This window comes from Diuraphis noxia, unplaced genomic scaffold (assembly GCF_037042655.1).
Source record: "Diuraphis noxia isolate RWA-SAM2 unplaced genomic scaffold, SU_Dnox_SAM2 contig0002, whole genome shotgun sequence".
In the NCBI taxonomy this organism is placed as follows: Eukaryota; Metazoa; Arthropoda; class Insecta; order Hemiptera; family Aphididae; genus Diuraphis; species Diuraphis noxia.
The window spans coordinates 19757892-19779404 of record NW_028301712.1 but is presented as its reverse complement, the minus strand read 5'-3'; the positions used below and the strand labels follow the sequence as shown (position 1 = coordinate 19779404).

Sequence of the window (21513 nt, the reverse complement as noted above, 5' to 3'; positions counted from 1 at the left end):
CTATTTTATAGACATCTGTTAACAAAAGTATATTACTGCCGCGTAGACTAAAAAAGTTGTTTAGATTACTTTATTTTACGTAATTATCTGTTGGTCAGTAAAAATTCATAATGAACGATTTTTATGCGCCCAAGCATAAAATACTCAATAATCTATTCAGACACAATAGAAAGCAACGTCTTTTCACTGTCAAAATATACGCGGCAACTGCGACAACCTTTATAGAATTCGTGGTGTTTTAAAATGACAAAACAAAATTATAGTTTTCCAACTTTTTACGATTAGTCACGAAAATTCGTCTGTACAACATAAAAATATAAAAAACACATTGGTACATATTATATATAATAAGATATACAATATTAAAACCAAAACAAATGCAATGCAACCAATAACGTCTATATACCGACAGTGTTTTGGGTATAATATCCAATTAAATTGTTTAATATTCTTCTATAATAATGTTTGATATCAATTTTTACATGTCCTATCTTAGGAATAATGTTCTTTTTTTTATAATTTATAATGATCCATAAGATATTTAATAATTCATTATCATACTATAATACAGTAGGGTCTCGATAATCCGAACGAGATTGGGGAAAGGGGTCGTTCGGATTACCGATTTGTTCGGATTACCTATGACTTAATAAAAACAACAATTTTATTGTAATTTAAGTTATGAAATTTATTTTTATCTGTATTAATCATTGAATAATGTATACATAATTATAAATGTGTATATGCAAATTATATATGTATGTGTATATGAACCTTATTTAAAATATTGATTTATTTTTTTTTGTACACTGGCTCCTATTTGGTGATTAAATGCCTTGTCCCGCAAACGTCTCAGCAACATTACTTCTTCGCAGCTTTCAACGTTTTGTTCAGCCCACTCGATGGCCGTAGTCAACGCTTTTGTGGCTTCTGAAGCAGATACTTTTGAAGGAGGCAAAAATTCTTCATCTTCTTCCTTCTCAATATCTTCTTTGGTCACTGCCTGAATGATTTCATCATCAGTTAAAATTTCTTGGTGCTGTATCTCTTCATCGCAGCCCCCTGATGCTCACTGTTGAATTTCATCCTCAGAGATGACTGTGTTTGGAGTCAACTTGACTAAAAGTGGGGTGAAGATAATGCTGCCTTCCTGAACTTCAGTAGTTTCGTTCACAGCAACCAGGTGTGGACTAAGGTTTTTCCATGACATTTTTATCAGATGTGACGAGACAGATAACCAACAGTTAGCCAAGTTAAAAACAACATCTTTAAGATTGATTTTTTTCAAAGCTACCACCAAGTCATTTCCGTTTTCTTCGTCCGCCAAAATGTTCGTAAGTAAAGTTTTTCGGTAATTCAATTTTATATTTTGGATAACATTCTGATCCATTGGTTGAATACGAGCAGTTGTATTTGGTGGAAGAAACATCGCAAAAATTTTGCCATCTTCACTACGAAGTTCTTCTACAGATGGGTGACCTGGGCAGTTATCCAATAGCAATACAGCTTCCATAGGAAAATTAATTGAAGAAAGATGACGACGAACGCTAGGAACAAATTCAGTGTTGAACCAATCTAAAAATAAATCTCTTGTAACCCACGCATTCTTCTGCCCTCGGTAGTACACAGGAAGTGTAACCGATTTAAATGCACGAGGCTTGTGAGCTTTTCCTACAACAAGTAAACGAAGTTTATGGTTGCCCGTCGCATTTGCGCAAGGCATAAAAGTGACTCTTTCTTTCATAATTTTTCTACCAGGAGCGGGACCGGATTTTATTATTGGGAAATACCGGCGATGCGATAATTTTCAAGCTCGTTCGGATTACCGCGTCTTTCGGATTAGCCTGTGTTCGGATTATCGAGACCCTACTGTACATCCAACTATAATCATTGAACACGAAGTATTGAAAAATAATTATGTCATTAATTAGGTATGCAATTTATGTTTTTAAGTACTAATGCATTATTATTTAATTTACTATTATTTATAAATGCAATGTTTTTTTTTTTAAATCATTATAAGGATCTAGTACTTAAAACAAAAATGGTAAGACGTGTAGACTTTCATTGTAAATTCTGTAAATATTGCAGATCATTATACAATTTAACACAGCTAGACTCCCCATCTTGAATTAATAGCGAAATTAAACACAAGTAAAAAAGTTAACCATTAATTCATTTGGCTTGTAAAATATATTTTCGTATTTAAAATTTTTTAAATTTTTTTTTTATTTTCATTTCTTTAATAAATACTAATCTAAGTTATATTTCAAATCAAAATTACATTGATAACTGATGAATTTTTAAATTGCTTTCAATTATTGTTTATATAGTATTATATTTTATACAAACATGATAAATAGCTTAAAATTAGTCAAAATATGTTAAAAATTACATTGGGTACAGAAAAAGATAAAAGATAAGACAAAAAGTGGGCTTGAGGATAAATCGTTATTTTATACCCAATAACAACAACATTTTAACTTCAAACGCTCATAAAAAAATAATGGAGATTTACTCTCAACTTTTTTTAATTCTAGTATAGTTTACTAATATGACACCTTGTTTTACATTTTCCAAGCTATCTGTCCGAGCGTAAAATATTTAATTAATATGCAAGAAAAAATAAAGTCTAAAATTTAAAATGTCTATAAATAACTCTAAAAAAGTAATTCAAGTTGCTATTATAATTTAAAAACCCATTAAACATTAAAGATCGATGCAGTTTTATGCTTTAAAAATTACCCTACTACCTTCAGAAACATCATCATCATCTTCATCATTATCGGTATTATCAGAACAATGACCTAATAAAATAACTCATATAATTTAAGTACATTTTGCTAGATTAAAATTATTTATAAATTATTTTATTACTCTACTATTCCTACCTAATTATTTAATTTATTGAATAATATATAATAAAAAAAAGTAAACACAAAGATTATGTTGAGACAATATTAAAATTTAATAAATGAAGAAAAAATTATCTAATATAAAAATAAATCCCTTTCTTAAAAAAAGATCATTGTTCGAATACTATAAAAAAATATTTATTAATTTTAGTTATAGATTTAAGGTATATAATTCATCAAAACAACAATTGAATATTTCCTTATAATATGCATATTTTGAAAAGTGTCAGTTAAGATAAACTGCACTATATACCGTAATTATCAAATTTAAATGAAATACAATCTTAACCATTATACTTCTAGTATTTGGTTATAACTTAGATTTTAATTTTGATATACCTACTTAAAACCCATAAATTAAATATGATATATTGGTAAGTATACAGATATTCATTATAGGTAGAGAATAACTTTCTCAATGTATTGTGAAAAATAAATATATATATATTTTTTAAATTCTTTTATGAATAATTGAGGCTACTTCAGATATATAATAAATTATGCATTGTCACATGGTCTATTTACGTTTATTTGTTCAATCGAAAATTTGTTATTTACATATGTGATTAACTCCTTGTTTTAACGGACTATATTCAACTTGAAAGCATGTAAGCTTACGAAAATTCTTTGGAAATAATTGTTAAAAATCTTCATTAAAAATGCAAATCAAACCTCAAACACTTTTCAAATATAAAAAAAAACTTATTTAGTTTATTGATCTTCTGAATATCCCAAACGCTACTTATGTACAGTTTTATTTTTCAAATCTGGTCAATTAGAAACCAAAACATTATCTTTTTTTTTTCCGTTTTAACCGACGACGCCGCGGGATCTGCTTTCGCATTGCTTCCGCGGCGCCGCCATCGTTTATTGACAGCCAAAACATTATCTAAATGGATTAACAATTATATAGGCATTTTCAGACAAACCGCATACATTATTAGAAAATAACATTTTTAATTTAAAATAATTAATGATTCTTAAAGTATAAATTTTAAAATGCTACCAAATATTATTTATGTATCCATAACAATTTCCAAATTTAAGTTGAATTATTTTTATTGCATATTATGTTATTATGCCATATTTCAAAACTTCGACTATTATAAATTCTGAAATTAGAAATTATTTATTAGTACTGTATACTGTATAGTTGTATGAAATTCAGTTAATCTTATACCAAAAACTAAGTCATAGAGTGGAATCGCTTAGACCATTTTCATATGAAAATCATATAATATTATGTTTGATAAATATTAAAAATGAAAATATACAGATATTAACTTTTTTAAATAGATATTGAAATGTATTTAAGTTGATAGTATGATAAAAATATTATACCATATTAATTCATTTATGATGTCGTAAAAAATAAATAATGTTGTTTTTTATAATATGAACGGACGTATTATTTAAATGATCTATTAATGACTAATGAATATTATATTTTACATTTATTAATATCATCGCAATACTAACGTTGTGTGTTATAAAAATTGAGTTTAGTAATAACTAATAATCTTAATTACAATCAAACATTTAAAAAATAATAAAATATATAGGTATAGTAAGTAAGTCGAGTCTGCCAAGAACCTAAATTCTCAATAATTAAGCATGAAATATTTACGTCAAAACCGTTCAAGAGAGTTTTTCTTTTAAAATATGATATCAATAGGTATGTTATCTATTTGATATGCCAATTGTTGTTAAAATATGGTAATACATTATTTATTTTTTATCAAACCAGACTGAACTTAAGCAAATAAGAATTTTTTTTAACACAAATCATTCCATGATTTATTGTTTTCCTCATCAAAAATTATTGAAGATACAGTATCTTTGAATTAGTATATTTATTGTTAACAGGAAGTAGGAACTCAATTATTATCTTCCTCATGATCGATTTGGGAATAATGGTAAAATAGAATCTGTACGAAATTGTTATTTTTAAAGGTATTGTACTAAAAAATTATATTATCATATCATTATCAACGTATCAAAGTAAAGTACACAAGAAACTAGAAAATGGAAATTCTTAATTATTCAACAATAATCATTATTTATCTAATCTATAAGATACAATGTACTTAGATTCCTTTTTTTCGTTTTCTATTTAGTAATTAATTGTAAGTATTAGATTTTTTTTTGATTTACTACCTACCTATATTTAATCAACGGTAGTTCCCGAACTAATTTTTTTTTTAAATTTTATATTTTGTTTAAAACTCCTTATTAATGTGTAATTGTTGGTACGTGTATTCCTAATTCTTATAGTTTTCATTGATTGGCATATGCAAATATATTACTGTGACATAATGCGGTCTAATTTATACACTTAACTCTTAAGTATTTTTCGTTTTCACGGTACTTTTAACTTTTGAATAATTAATAACTCATAATGTGCAGTGTAGTTTAGTTAACAATTAACGATTTTAATACCAAAATTCAAAAACGCTTGTAAAATATATAATATGCAACGTACACGTGTATACTATATACATATTAATGTTTATTAAAAAAGTATTATGCTGACCATCCATTAAATGTATCCATTTACGAACATGGTCTGCTTTTTTGATAAGATATATATTGTACGTAAAAGTAACTATATTGATAAAATTACTAGTGTATCTACAGCTAAAAAATTATTGTAATAAAAACATTTCTTTCAGATGACGTTTAATTAGTATATTATTATTCACATAACTGGATGTTGTTAAAAATCTGTCTGTCCGGCAAAGTACGCGTTACCTACACCTATAACATTATATACAGGATATAGCATGCACTCCTACTGATTCTATGCAAATTTTTTGAAAATCCCGTTTTAACGGTAACGATGTTTTTTTATTGATGTGGTTTTATAAAGGTAAAATTATTCTAGCTTTCACAAAAACTTAAATCTTTTATTGTTAAAAACAATATTTTATAACTCATATTCTGACTTGAGAGTTATAATTTTTATAATATTTTCATGTAACTTCATGACTTCATGAGGATTGTATATTTTGAAACACGAACAAACGATTTAAGACATTATTTGCTTTTCTCGTAGTTAGAGCATACATCATTACTCCTCATATCAATCGTGTTTTGTACAATAAACAGGCACACAACTACTGGAACTAAAAGATCAAAGCGTTTATCAAGCGTGTATCAACTTATTTCAAGCATACTAAATATTAATTGTATTTTAAGCTATCACAACACGTGTTATGTATACATTATGCACATTTATAAATGTATGACATTATTTTCATTTCGACCATATGAGAAGTCTAATACGAATCATACAAACCGTAAATGATATCAATATTTAACAAAACTTATAGGTATTATATATTGGTTAAATATATCTAGGTGAACGCATTTTATCCTCGTGCAGCCCGCACGGTTCGTTAGAGTTCGGATATGTGGTCATAAAACATCACACCTACGTAATGCCATAGTCACATAGCTACACTTGATCAAGATTGAAAAAAAAACTAGTATAGGTATGAACTTCCACTATATTGTGTTGTTGTAATATATTCCAACAACATGTGTTATGATTTTTTTCTTCTTAATTCCTATTCACTGTTAACAATATACAATATACGTAACTGGTTATAATATATATTTTATTTAATAATAAAATGCCAAAAGTTTATAAATTCAATTCAGTGGTTTTAAAAATTACAATTTTTTTCTTTATTAGAGCTTATGTTATATCTACATGAGTAGGTACCTACTTAAATAGCTATATGGCATAAAATTGTTTGAACTCAAATGTTTGTATAAACTTGTAATTATTTTAAATGAGTTATTTGATTATTTCATAATTTTATAAGGAACTAAAACCATATAATGCCATAAATAGAAATTTAGTATGAAGGAGAGCTTGTCATAACAATTCCCTACATATTATAATATAATAAACACGTTTATATAATTTCCATGTTATAAGGGGTTTGAACCTTCTGACCTCCCCTCCCTCCAGTGTATAATGTATAGCCCTGGGTCGTATAATACTATACATACAAATGAAACTTTGTTATTAAATAACATAAACCTATAGGTACCCATAATTTGTAAATAGGTACAACAAATAAAATAGGTAATAAAAGAATCTGTTCTAAACTTATATGAAGATAAGGTAATACCCAATAACTAATAATATTGTTAGTAATTTATTAAATTTTATATTTTATAGATAAGAATTAAATATAATATAATACAATGTTCCTCATATTTAGTTCCACGTGTAACTAAAAAATATAAAAATATTTAAACAGTTTTTTTTATTGACATTTTAAATTAAAATGTAGATAAAACAGGATATTTAACCGAATAATCACGATTATTATTTACTGTTTGCTGTACTTAACAAATATTATTAGTAGATACTTGAAAATTGTAAAGTATGTATATTATAATATTTTAAACACACAATGAATTATTCAAATTGGATGTGTTAAGCAAAAATTACACCACTCAATTACTTTAATACCAAACAACAATATTATTAATATAATAGGTCTCATAAAATAATAAATATACTTAGTAAACTAATTTAGTCTAATAGACCGTTATCGTTTTTCGTATGCAATGATTTATCATTAGATTAAAATTTAACATAGGTAGGTACTCAATGACGAGGTACACTTGACACACACTTAAAACTGTAACAAGAGACCTATTTTCCGCTTTACTTTTATATTGTTTTAATGATAACTGTATTCCCTTAGGTAGATAAGCAAGAATCAAAGTATTATCTTAATTTTTTTCGCTCTATATTTATCATTTGTTTTTCTCGTAAGAATTTTAATCAATCATGACACGAGTAATGTATCGAAGTTACCAACATCGGCAGCTGTCTTAACTCCTCCGACTGGTTATAATAATGCACGTGAATTTTCGAAGCTATATCAAAAGTTTGTATCATTATGGAGAAACATAAACTTTGAAACATGAATCAGAACTTTTTTAACATGAAACATCTAAACTATTGATTGATGATCGAATAAATATGCTACCTATATATTCTATAATGATATTTATCACAGCTAACTATAGTGATTTAAGAATTTTCTATATCTATTTCAAAGTAAAAATTTAAAAAACATCGATCCGTCTTTTATAATATTATTATTCTTTACAATTCCCTATAAGTAAGCGCCAACCTGTTAATAAAACTATACAATAATCTGACCGTGTTTTACCAAGAACATCGATTGAAGAAATGCTTTACATAAATACCATCTAATGTATAATTAATAACTAATAAGTAAACTAAGTAAACTAAAACTACAGAATATTCTCAGTAAAAAACTAGTATCGGATACTTTCTACTAACAAACAAGAACTTTCGTATAATTTTATCACATTTAATTTAAAGAGAATCATAATTATTTAATAAATTGAATGTTTGTCATACATGTTTTATATTTTCACTAATTTATAAACTCAACATGCCAATTTTCTTCCATGAATCGTTCAGTTTTATATGCAATGCGAATGCCTCTAAAATAAGCTAGTATAATATGACCTCATACCTGATATCACTCATTTTAGAATAAAAATATCTACGTAAATAGTAATTTATTCACCCAAAAAATTTGACAATGTGTTTCATTGTTTTGGGTACTTAAAAAGAAAGTAAATTTAAGACGACATTTAAATAACTGCTGTTTTTATCTCTGCGATTAACAAAAACATAAAAAGTACGACGTATAAAATATACTTAGTCTATAGAAAACGAATATCACCTTGCAGAAAATAAAAGTGTAAAAAGTTGGCAACTTAAAATATTTATTTAAAAAAAAAATTCTTCATATACCTTTATAAATTATAACAATTTTGGTACATAGGTTAGGTTAACTACATAAGAAATAAACTATAATTACTATTAAATATTTATAATCAGCAAGTATTGTAATATTTCATTTAAAATAATCCCTGTTTTTATATGTATATTATGTTATTTAGATGTATCTAATATAAAAATAAACTTATTAGTTGATCTTATATTCAAAATGTTAAGAAATTCGTTGCTTAAAATAATGTATCCATAGATAGCTAGTATTAACTAGTACCTGTATAATATTTCTAAACAAAACAGTATTATTGTTATTAATGTGTTTGGTGGCCCACTTTAAAAGAATTATATTTAATTTTAAACCATGGCAGATTTTCAATATTCATACACTAAATCAATAATGTCACTAATCAAGTACCTATTCTAATATTTTTATGTACCTAACTTTAAAAAAATTAAGAATACCAGCTTCGTTATGTTTGCTTATTCGTTAGGGAAATATATTAAAACAATTTAGTAGTATTCAAAAGGACTAAATATGATTAATAGGTAAATTATATATTTTTCAACCTTATAAATATAATTAAAATGAATTTATAATACTGAATTCTAGATTTTTTTTTATTTTAATTTTCAGTCCTTTAATTAAAGGATAATATAATTTTTAGGCATTCTCTAATGTTTTCTAATTTTGATTTTATGGAATGTATTCCAAAGTTCTGATAAATTTTCAGATTTGATTTCCATGTTTCGATGTAAAGGTTATGTTTTCCCGATTGACTCTGTGATACCTCACGTATATGTATACTATAAACACCTGCTGACAGTTTGTATGAATAGCTAAATTGTAAAAAGAACAATTAAAATAAACCAAAAATTTTACTGTTTAATAAGTAGACAGACAAGTGTTTTTGTATTAGCTAATTTGATTTTGTTCACTATCGTTAATTATACCAATTCATACCATGAAATTTAACAGAATATTTCATGTCAAATAATGCCCGTTTAATACATTTTTCGACAGTTATTTTCATGACTTATAATTAATATTACGAAAATAATTAGCTTCACCAGATTTGAATCTCCTCTAATATATTGTTTTTATAATAAAAGAACTCAATAACCTATATTCTTGAAACGCACAAATATGTTTTAAAGACATTTTTCACATGTACATTTTGGTGGCCCTTACTTTCAATTAGTAAATATAAATGGTGATTTCATACTGCTCTATGATCCATGAACCGTGATTTCCGAAAAAAAAATTCAGTTCTTTGATTGCAGAATGAATCTTGTAGCCACCTAGCAGTTAACCATTGCAGTGGTTATAAGTAAACAACTGTGTAGGTACCAAAAAGTAGAATCCAATCCTACTCAAGTCACATTATTACAAATATGAATTATGAAAATAATTATCAAATAAAAATTTGAATTAAAAGCTTCTTGTGATAATAAAGCATCAGTTACCATTGGTCATTATTATGCTCACAACTTCACCACAAAAATACAGAAATATATAATTTCGAAAAAATATGAATAATTTTTTTATGATACCTAACATGCAAGGCTGGGAAAGTTAACTAATTATTTTAACTCGTTAAGTTAAGTTAATACAGAAAAATGTAAGTTAAGTTTAAAGTTAAAAGTTAGTTTTCTTATTTATTTAACTCGTTAAAAGTTAAAAGTTAATTTGAAAAAAAAGTAACTTAACTTAGTTAAAAATAAATAAATTTTCTTTTTTCATGTACAATAAATTATCATACATTTTTATCAAAGCTTAACAAATAACACAATATAATAGAAGTCTACCTATTTTCAATAAACATATGTAATTGTATTAATTACAGTGGGTACTTGGTAAGTACTACTTACATACTTCAATCAATTATAAAATCTAACAAAACAAATAAATTATTTCAATATATTTTTTTTACCTACACGTTTTCCAAAATGATGGCTTAACTTAAAAATTTTATTTTATTTATTCATTACCAACTTATAAATATAAAATAATATTAATAATAATCGACCTACTGTGTGGCTAGTTTGTTCATTTATTTATAGTACCTAAATACATTAGACCATTGGGTTTAAATTTAATTATTTGCTCTGCAGGCCAAGTTATCCATGTACTTGTAATTTATGTGAAATTAAATATAACAACTATTAAATTAGTAAGAGTATATTATCCCTGTATACAAGGAAATTAAATAATATGTTTTTCTTTTCTCAAAATAATGATTACCCCTATTATGGTCCTATAACATTTTTGTTTTATTATATACATATTTTATATTTTATATGTATATACATATTTTCTGCGAATAAGCAGAATAAAATAAAATATTATTATCTAATACTATTATTATTACTCGTAAATCGTTTCCCAAGTTTAGATAGCATATTGAAATTTCAAATATAGAAATAATGCAAAACACTCCCATTCATATCGTAAAGTATTTGGTTATCCCCACAATTATTATTTATATATATATATATATATATATATATATATATAATACCAATAAGTTATAAAAATCAAAATATAATTTTAAATATATGAAATTTATATTAGGACAAATTAATAAATTAACTCGTTAAGTTAGAAGTTGTTTAAAAAAAAAAAAGAAACTCGTTAAGCTGGATGTTACTTTTGAAAATAAAAGTAACTCGTTAAATAACTTAGTTAAAAGTAACTTAACTTTAACTTTTTAACTCATTAATGTCCAGCCTTGCTAACATGTGTGTTATATCTTATATGACGGTACAACTATAACAATATTGATTGGACAATTCAAATGATGCTGTGATACAAATAAGTAAAAAATAAAAATAATTGTAGGTAGATATTATTCATAAGTATTATATCAGTGTGAAACCTGAAAAGTGAAAAGTGATGAAAATCCATCACGATCTATGATCCCAGTGCCTACTAAATATTAGCTACACAGTTATCATATAATTATAAGTCAAGAATTAATAGTTTTTCACTATAATTTGTAGGTACCTACCACCTACATAACATGAGTATTTTAGTTTAATTATTAATCTATTATCAAAATACACAAATCGAATACCACTTCAGACCTCTTGTACAGTTGTGATCAATGTTCTAATATGTTTCCCTTATCAGTAACTACTATATCATGCCGACAATGGGCGCTGAACAATATAAAACGATAAAATGCTTTTTAGAATAACGCAATAACGAGTTTTAAAATGTATTGTATGCCTATTACCTACCTATAGGCTACAGATATTATGTAAATATTATAAAATTAGAATAATATGAATATAATGAATATAATGAGCAATACAACAATACTGTATTTAATTAATCCTCAAGATTTCTAACTAATCGGTCAGGTCTAACTAATAACTCTGTTGATTTTATATTTACATCATATAGGTTATTGAAATTGCTGATATATATATTTTTTTTACGTAGTTGTAAAAAATATTTTATTACAATCGAATGAATGATTTACTTAATATTAGAACGTTTCATTAAAAAGCTACTAGTTTGAGGGCTGATAGTTATTTCCAAAAGTACACGTGCACAGGAAACTGCCTATATAACGGAGTATACTATACAATAGTTATCTTGTTATCTATGTACAGTATAGGTATAAAATTATATATTATAAATAAAATCTAACCGACTAAACGTTTGAAATTTTCGACATTTAAAATACTATTTCATTTGACAAACTGTTTAAAACACAAAAATACGACACATTGACAAGTACTTTAGAGGAATAAATTGATTTTCATCATCGCTTCATTTTCAATATTACTGACGGATATTTATAGGTAATGGCTGTTCCACCTACTTGTATTGAACCGTATTAATCTTAAGTGGATTTCAAAATAAAGAAGATTTCAATGCACCAAAAAGCTTTCAACATCACTCCAAAACTTAATGAATAAATCACGTCTTTTATGCTACGTCGAAATACCAAAATCTAAATCGTAGTTTAGTTCAAGTTTTAAATTTTTATTAACTCAGCCACCAAAAATATAAGCAAAGTGTAGAAGTTTGGAGTTTGTAAGTATTTAATATTTCTATTTTTAATCACAAGCATCAAGTGCATATTTGATGGAGCGATGGAGGCATTAACCCCGCCTTAAATAAATAAATTATAAAAAGTAATAATTATTTTATTTTTTAATAGTTTGTAAGTGTTAGCATAGAATTGTTAAGGGGGATAGTATTATTATATCTTACTCTTCATGATACTGCAGCAATCACATCTGATGCAGACGTCTACGTTATTTCATCAAACCATTAAAATAAGAATGTTCCTGTTTTGAGCACAAACTAATAAACACATCAGGATTCAAAGATTGCAAAAAGTAATTGAAAAGTGAAAAGCAAATAAATAATAATTGTTCACAGACCCATAAGAGCAAATACACCTATTTCAAAAAAAAAAAAAAAAACATTAAAAGAAAATGCGTTTCAAAATAAAAATAAGATCGTGGCAAATATATTAATAACTTTTATAAATACACATATAATACTCATATTTATACCACCACTTTGCAAAATTCAAAAAAATTCAAAAAGCTCTCGAAATAAAAAATTATATTAAATTTTAATTAAACGAATATTTTTAGTTTTTCATTTTAGCAAATACATCTACAATTTCTTCTAAATTAATAATACTGTTTTATGGATTAAATTTTTAGCTTCGTCTCATTCAATTGAAACTTTTAATAACTATTTTATAATCAAAACCCGTAGTTAGGTTTCAAGACGATTTCACTTAAATAATCGACCAAAAAAACCTTTACATATATTTGTTATTATTTCTAGATACAATTACCGTTCTAGGTTGTTATTTTAATTAGGTAATTAATAAGTTTTTATGTTATGGTAAAAGTTATTTAAAAATATTTTAGCTTTTTCTGATATGAATTCAGAAGCAATACTATATTCTATACCAACTATATTTCTATTATATAGATCCTTTATATTAAAAACGAAATGCTGTCCGTTGGTGAACACTTGAGAACGGTTGTACCAAATCGGCTTTTTTTAATGTTCTTAGTAGTCCGAATGATGTTTTTAAGAAAAGAAAAATTAAAATTTTCTTGGCTTATAAATGGTTGCCATTGGTTACAGATTATAATATAGTAATAAAAAAAATATTATAGCAATTATATTATAATGACCATAGTTACCAATGCTATAATGTTAAAAAAAAAAAGGAAGAAAAAATTAGTATATTATTTTTTTCTATATAAATGATTGCAGCTGGTTACGTATAGTATAATTGTTTGTATGTCTGGATATAATAATTTTAAGTCAAAATTATTTTGATATTTGGTCACTATATTTTTTAGCCACAGTTGGTTTATTTGGATTAATAGACTCAAAAACTACTGTTTTTAAAAATGTTAAATTAATAGATTGCTTAATCCATGTAGGATGCTAATAGAGCTTACTTTTCAACCCCTATAGGTAGCTAATACATGATTTTGTTCAGTTGATGAAAAAAATACCTTATTTTAAGTATACTACCATGTGAAAATTTTATTTATTTTAGCCGTTTTAAGAAGACCGTTTATCCATGTCGTAGGACGTAGGCCAAAGATGAGTCAAGAAAAAGTGCACCTGATTTCGCATTGTCATATCATAATAATACGGACACTAAAATAACATATTTTAAAATAAATTATGTTCTATCCCATAGAGTATTGAATAATAAAATAATAATAGTAATGGGGGACGAGGTGGCCGAGTGGTCTAACGCGTCGGCTGTGGCTCAGCCGGACCGGGTTCGATCCTCGAACATCGGGCGACATTTTTCTCCGGGCAAGTCACGGTGTCCGGAGAACAAGTGCCGCCATCCCCCACTCCGGGGCATGTCAGAAACCTACGGGTGCCCCAATAGAAATTCTGCCAAAACTCTCACCAACGTGTAAAACCAACCTACCGTTCCATAAAACCTACAGTACTACCTACCCCCTTCCCAATGTCCTTGGTTTTCGCGGGATAATTAAAAAAAAAAAAAAAAATTAAAGTAATAAAATAAATAAAAATTATAAATTATAATTAAATATATTATTATTAAATAATAATAAAATATGAAATGTTTTGGTTACGTAGGTACATTGTATGAAATTATTGGTGTACAACAAGTAATTTTAACTAACGATGAAATTAACCATCATAATATTTAATGCGGTTACCGAGATACCTGAGTATCTACTACCTATATTGTGTTTTTTTTATGTTTTATTGTGGTAATCACTTTTTAGGCCAAATAAGTACTCACAAAATTGTATGTAAAAAATGGCGCATTATTTAAGTATACTATATAGATAATGATAAAAAAATTTAAGAACAATTTTACTTTAATAAGAGATCATCATAAGAATTTTAGAATTTCGCAAAAAATAATCGAAAAACTACTGTGTAAATATTCAAATTAAGACTAAAGCTTTTTTTTTTTTTTTTAACAAATATTTTAATGCTAAAGTGTCTATAACTTTGTTTGTTGTTGCATATAATATTTTAATATTATAACCTATATACCAGGCCGCCAAGTGCCTATAATATGGTTATTTAACTCCACCCCTCCCCCTCATAACAAAACTTTAAAACTTATAAAACTATTTTAATACTTAATAGAAATCATTGTTAATTCATTTTTAAACTATTTTATGTACATGGAATTATATATCAATATTTTCAAGAAATACGAAAATAATTATTTTAATTTCCAGTTAAAGTAAATCAAAAAAATTATAGTAGTCACGGGATTTTTTTTCATTGCAATACAAATAATTGTTTTTTTATGGATATTGATTCTCGATGTAATTTTATCATATTGTTATAAACATTTACCGCGTATAGTTTACAAGTATTTTATTGCTTTACGCTCTCAAAACCAACACTTATCAGATATCTTCTTGAATATTTCTAATAAAATACATCTAATTTTTTTGAGATAATCGCATATTACCACAGTCTATTGTATTTGTATTGTGGAGTAGAAGGAACACATGTAAATTCACGCAACAAATTCACAAAAGCTTCGCAGTTGCAGCAATTCATATTACATGCAAATCATTTATACTCCATTTCCGTACAGGAATGGTATTTTTATGATATACTGATGTGTCAAAATAAAAAACACTTATACTATGTGAAAAACGTATAAATAATTACTAATAAATCTTATAAGTCATTTTGAGTATATATTTCAGATAATTTTGAGAGTTACATCAAACAATTGTTACCAATGTTTGATTTTTCTTCTCGAATCTAACAAAACCAAAAGGAAAATAAATTATATTTTTCCTTAATCTTATCAATAAATAAATTCATAAACAAACTAGTATAGTGTATGTATTTATATATTATATTATGATAAACCAAAATATGTTCTGGAAAATGTCCCTGATTAAATTTGAAAGGATAAAGATTAGGTTGATGGATAGTCCATTTTGTAAGAGGTTATAGGAAGGATCAAAATAATCAAATAATCGATTAGAAATAATAAAAATAAGTATCACAATACGCAATACGCCTTGCTAGATAATATACGAGTATAAACAATAAACATATTATAGCGATAGCGATAGCGATATAACCTTAAATATTTTCTATGCACAACGAAAAAATTTATATTTGTATCTACCACATTAAATGATTTCTATTTAGGTAATTTAACAAACATAATATTTTGAAATATTTTCCTTCCACTGTTTGAAACATTTGTACATTGTAACATAATAATATTAATGTAGAAATGGAAATTGCAATAATTTTGATTATGCTAATTGTGTCCACCGTTAAGCTTAAAACTATCCCTATCAAAATTAGTTTCAGCTGTCCACCAGCCATACGCGTGAGGGAGTTCAATTCTAAGTACAACCGTGTTCCTATTCAGAATATCTCCAAAAGGACAAAAAGCATTGTGATGCTATTATTCTAGTGTTTATTTTGCTTATTACTTTGGTACTATAAAAAAAATAATAATATTCAGTAGTAATACGGCATTTTTCTGATAGTTATTTGCTTCATTTTTTTAAGCTTAATTAAAATGTAACCATTTGATATTTAAAAATCTTGCACGTTCCAAATGTCAAGATATTACAGTTATTTATCTTTATTATGTATATATGTTTATATCTGTTATCACCAAAGTGAAAAATCGGCAATTTTAATAGAATTTCGGGACCTAAATTATACAATGAACAATGATTACAATATCCGAAATATTTTAGCAATGCTTAATTGCCAATTTCCCATAAATATAAGTTTAGTTAGTTCATACATTGTCCTAATAGTCATGTTTTTAATTATCTGTACAAGTATGTCATCATGTTCAAAATGCAAGATGGCAGTTTCGCAAAATGTCAGTGCTCAACGTAATACGTGTAAACATGACGTATTACACATGAAATACTCTAAGGTAAACTTGGAATCCCTAGATTTCATGAAATTTAAAGGGTTGGTAATTTTTATTGTGAAGACTGTACCAAAAAACTTTTACAAAACAGATAATATAGAATATTATATTAGTATTTATATTATATAACAGTCAGCTCGCATTATAATAAATCCCAAGTGGTCGCCAGTCAGTCCATGACTTAATGGAAGAAGTCTTGTGGTAAAGTTTTTTTTTTATTTACCAATTGAAGCGTCCCGCTTAAGGAAAAACAAAAATTATGATTCATCAAAGCTCATGTCGAGTATGTAGGTAATTGAATAAATATATTATGTTGATTTTCAATAAAAATAAATATACATGGCACCATTTGTTGCCTCTAAGCGGGAAGAGGTTATACCTACTATGTACCTACATTATATTATTAGTAATACTATTTGAACGGAAAAAAAACAAGTCTCATGGTCAGATCCTCCATTGAACCCTTGGCACTTGGCAGAAAACGCACTCAAGCCGCGATTGCGAGTAATAAATATTATTGTTATTACTACATATATCATAAAGAATGACCGCACGTAGTATCTAATATTAATAATTATTATTATTAATCAAATTTTCTCGGCACGTCGTAATTCTCGTTTTCCATTTTGCATTGTATACATTATATAATATATTATAATTATACATTGTGTTTGCTGACTATTCATTAACGTGTCCGCGTGACTCTGACAATACAACACACGTGCGTGCACAAATCATATATTATTATATAATAATAGGACGCGTGTACGTACATATAATTCGTGTAAGGACAATATTTTATTTTGACAGAGTTTACAACTTTAGACTTAAGAAGTAATTCGTATGATGTAATTATATTTGACTATGATTTTAAGTAACTCTTCCAAAAGAAATTTACAATATTACATTGTATTTAAACCAATCATCGAAATGACACGATTCTGATATTTAGGTATAGTCGTAATATATATTACGTTAACGTTACATATTATATTTCCAATGAATTAATTTTGATATTCATTTAAAATTAATGATTACACCTAATGAATGTAAATCTTAAATGTATCTATTCAAATATTTTTCGCATTTTTTTCCTCGTAATATATATGTAGTTTATAGATAAATGTTTTTTTCTTTCGAAAAGTAGGTAAATTTAAAGTTACTTTATTTTATTCTCACCGTCATATTTATACTGTTTTACTTAAATCAGCCATGTATCTATATGCTTCGCTAACGAATGCTGACTGCTAAGCCATAATTCGTGCACTTAAATTCCTTTTATTCAATTGCAGTGAACTGCCACAAAGGTCATATTTATAATAACATTAATAACTAATTCACGAATATGTATATGTACATTATGTAATACGAGTATGTCTCCACATCATGATGTTCTTCTTTAAAAAAATTTCCTCCTCTGTCCCTTCCATCCTTACAAAATCCTCAAATAGATTTATCAACATAAATTATTCACTGTTATCTTCCTATCCCTTTGTTTATGAATATTTTCTGTAAATATTAATAGCTATTCTTTTGTAAAATAAAAGCTAAATTATACTTGAAAACTATATTATTTACATTTTACATAATATTTTAATGGAAAATTGAAATTCTTTTAAATCGGTCTCCAACTGAAATCACCCGACATATTGGTAACACAAATAAATCATTAAAACGTCGTATAGTTATGGCCTTAAATGCCAATTTACAACTAATTTTGAATATTTAGACCTATCAAAACTATTTGCACATTATATATAGTTAATTAAACTTGAATATAATATGTTGATAACCATACCGTCAATGAATTTTTATAATCTATTACATTCTGTGAAATATATTTATTTTTCCAAACTATTTTTAATTTGAATTTTAAAATTAAGGATATTGTAGACAGAGATTAAATAATTTATTATTTCTAGATTTTATTAAAGAAAACTACCTATAGTTTTTCGTGCTTTTATCACAATAATAAACATATTTGAATAATATGAAATAAAGTCTAAATAATAATATCATTTCATTATTATTAATAATATTATAATAATGTATACTTCACTGACAACTATATTAATTATGTTCCAGAATATTTGAAAAAATAGTTCGATACTGTGATGCCTTTATTAGTCAGTTACCATTATCCTTCATCTTAGGATTTTATGTGACTTATGTGGCCAAAAGATGGTGGAACCAATACTTGGCGATTCCATGGCCTGACAGGTATGTAGCATAGTCCTCCATTATCCTCACTAGGTACCGTGTTATAAATTAAAACGTGTTTTGTTTTTATTTTTTCATAAGAGCAATGCATGTTATATCGATGTATGTAGAAGGCAATGACGATTACGGTTGTATGATTCGAAGATCGCTAATGAGATATTTGATTTTGACATTGATTTTGGTATTGCGTTCTATAAGTTCATCGGTGAAAAAACGTTTTCCAACATTAGAGCACGTCGCTGAGTCAGGCAAGTTATTACTTCATAATTCATCGATCCATACCGCAAATATGGTATGGATAATATGATATGAATATCGTAGTATATAATATTAGACATTGGTAATCGTTATTGATTTTAATAAATATGTACAGGCTACATGACCGCTGACGAGATAGAAGTATTTTATTCACTCCCCAAGGTGGAGTTTAATACTTATTGGGTACCTTGCACTTGGTTCGTAAGTCTGTTGAAGGAGGCTAGAAAATCTAAGCGAATTGAAGATTCCGAAGGAGTCAAACTCATAATGCAGGTAATAAATTGTGCTGTATCACGATATTATGTACACAGACGTTTGTTTTATAACATTCCATGTATTTATACTATTATTTATCAAATATTAGCAATATTTATTGACGCACTACACTTATTTTAACGTATTTTATTTTTTCTGACCATGTTTGGATTCTCTTCTTTTTTTATTCAAGTAGAAAAAAAATTTACAACCTGTATACAAATATAATACAATTATAAATTGTGTTGATATTTTAACTAGGTTGGACGGTTTGATGGAAGGGGAGCGTCCATTGACACTACTTCTAATATGAACTGAATTTAGTTCTATTGAAATTAAAAAACGAGTTTGATACAATTTCTTTTCTAGTTTTCTAGGAAATTTCGGGTTAACTTACATTGTATTGAAATCAAACCCATTTAAAATGTGTAAACAACCCCGTACTGTAGACTGTGAACTTTAATCTGCAGCTAAATTGTTAACCTTCGACTTTTAAAATAATAAACCTAATATATTCCCTTAAAACAATCTAACTATAGGAAAATAGATCATACCTACATCCTGCATTTATAATCTAAAAACCCATGAATTTATATTATTTCAGTTTGAAATTATAAAAAAAAACATTTTTAATAAACTAATTCAGTGCCTTATGATGGAGTTATCAACTGTTTCTAACATCATTTTTTAGTCTTTATTTCGATAATATCGCGTGTATCGTGTACCTACAGCAATATTCAAAAAAAAAAAAAAATTATTAACATTCGTTTATACGCAGTATTTTTATTTTTTTGTACCCCGGTTTATAATAAAAAAAATACGAGTGTTTGAATGTTTCCCGATACTTAATATGTTTAACTATGAACAGAACTATTGCAAACGTAAATTCAAAAACTTCTCTTTCATTTTGAGTTTAATACCCTTCAAAAACTGTCAAGCAAATAACCATCTTCTTCCGACCAGAAAATATATTGGAAAAAAAATTGAATCTATAATATAAAAAATAAACAGAAACTTGCTCAACATCTTTACATCATCAATTTCTGCCTAGTACCTATATTTACATAAAATATTGCGTTTGTGATTTCACGTTATCATTATTGATTTAAATACTAAAGAAAATTAAAGTGCATGCCATGCCAGTTGTGTATTGTATTCTTTTTAATATTTTAGAGGCACAAATGTGTATTTATCTAAAACACAATAACAGTTGTTAGTATACAATGTAATAATGTAGTGACTATACAGCGGGACAATTTTCTACTACCCTTAAGGTAGGTATAATATATTTTAATGAATTTATAAATTAAATGCTTATACATTTTTTGATTTTTTTTATAATACAATTTTCTGTCAGGGTCGTATATAGGAGGGAATATTGGTGATAGATCCTAGATCTCCACACAAGCGCTTTTTAACAAATAATTAAAATTGGTTATTTCTACACATAAATGTTATATAACGTATTGGAATAGTTGATCACCGTTCGTGACCAACGACCGTCGTTTATTGCAGTTTTCTAATAAAAATATGTTTGATTTGCATCCATCACAGATAAGAATTATATAAATAATAATAATAACTGCCAACGGAATTAAGTTAAATGTTATAAAATATCAAATCTTATGTGTGACAATAGTTG

At 26.5% G+C, this 21513-nt stretch overlaps 1 protein-coding gene and 1 long non-coding RNA gene across 2 annotated transcripts in view; both read left to right on the top strand.

Annotated features, from left to right (window-relative positions):
* LOC107174156 (bestrophin-4-like) overlaps positions 1–21513 on the top strand; it is a 43317-nt gene that overhangs the window by 6087 nt on the left and 15717 nt on the right. Inside the window, exons 2-4 of the mRNA XM_015524994.2 lie at positions 19224–19358; positions 19440–19606; positions 19732–19889. Of these exons, the coding sequence (XP_015380480.2) occupies positions 19224–19358; positions 19440–19606; positions 19732–19889 (460 nt within the window). The remainder of the gene's footprint in view (positions 1–19223; positions 19359–19439; positions 19607–19731; positions 19890–21513) is intronic.
* Positions 10482–13168, top strand: LOC149058193 (uncharacterized). Its single transcript, XR_016190632.1, has 2 exons — positions 10482–10569; positions 12526–13168. It is a non-coding gene; the product is annotated as an uncharacterized LOC149058193 (long non-coding RNA).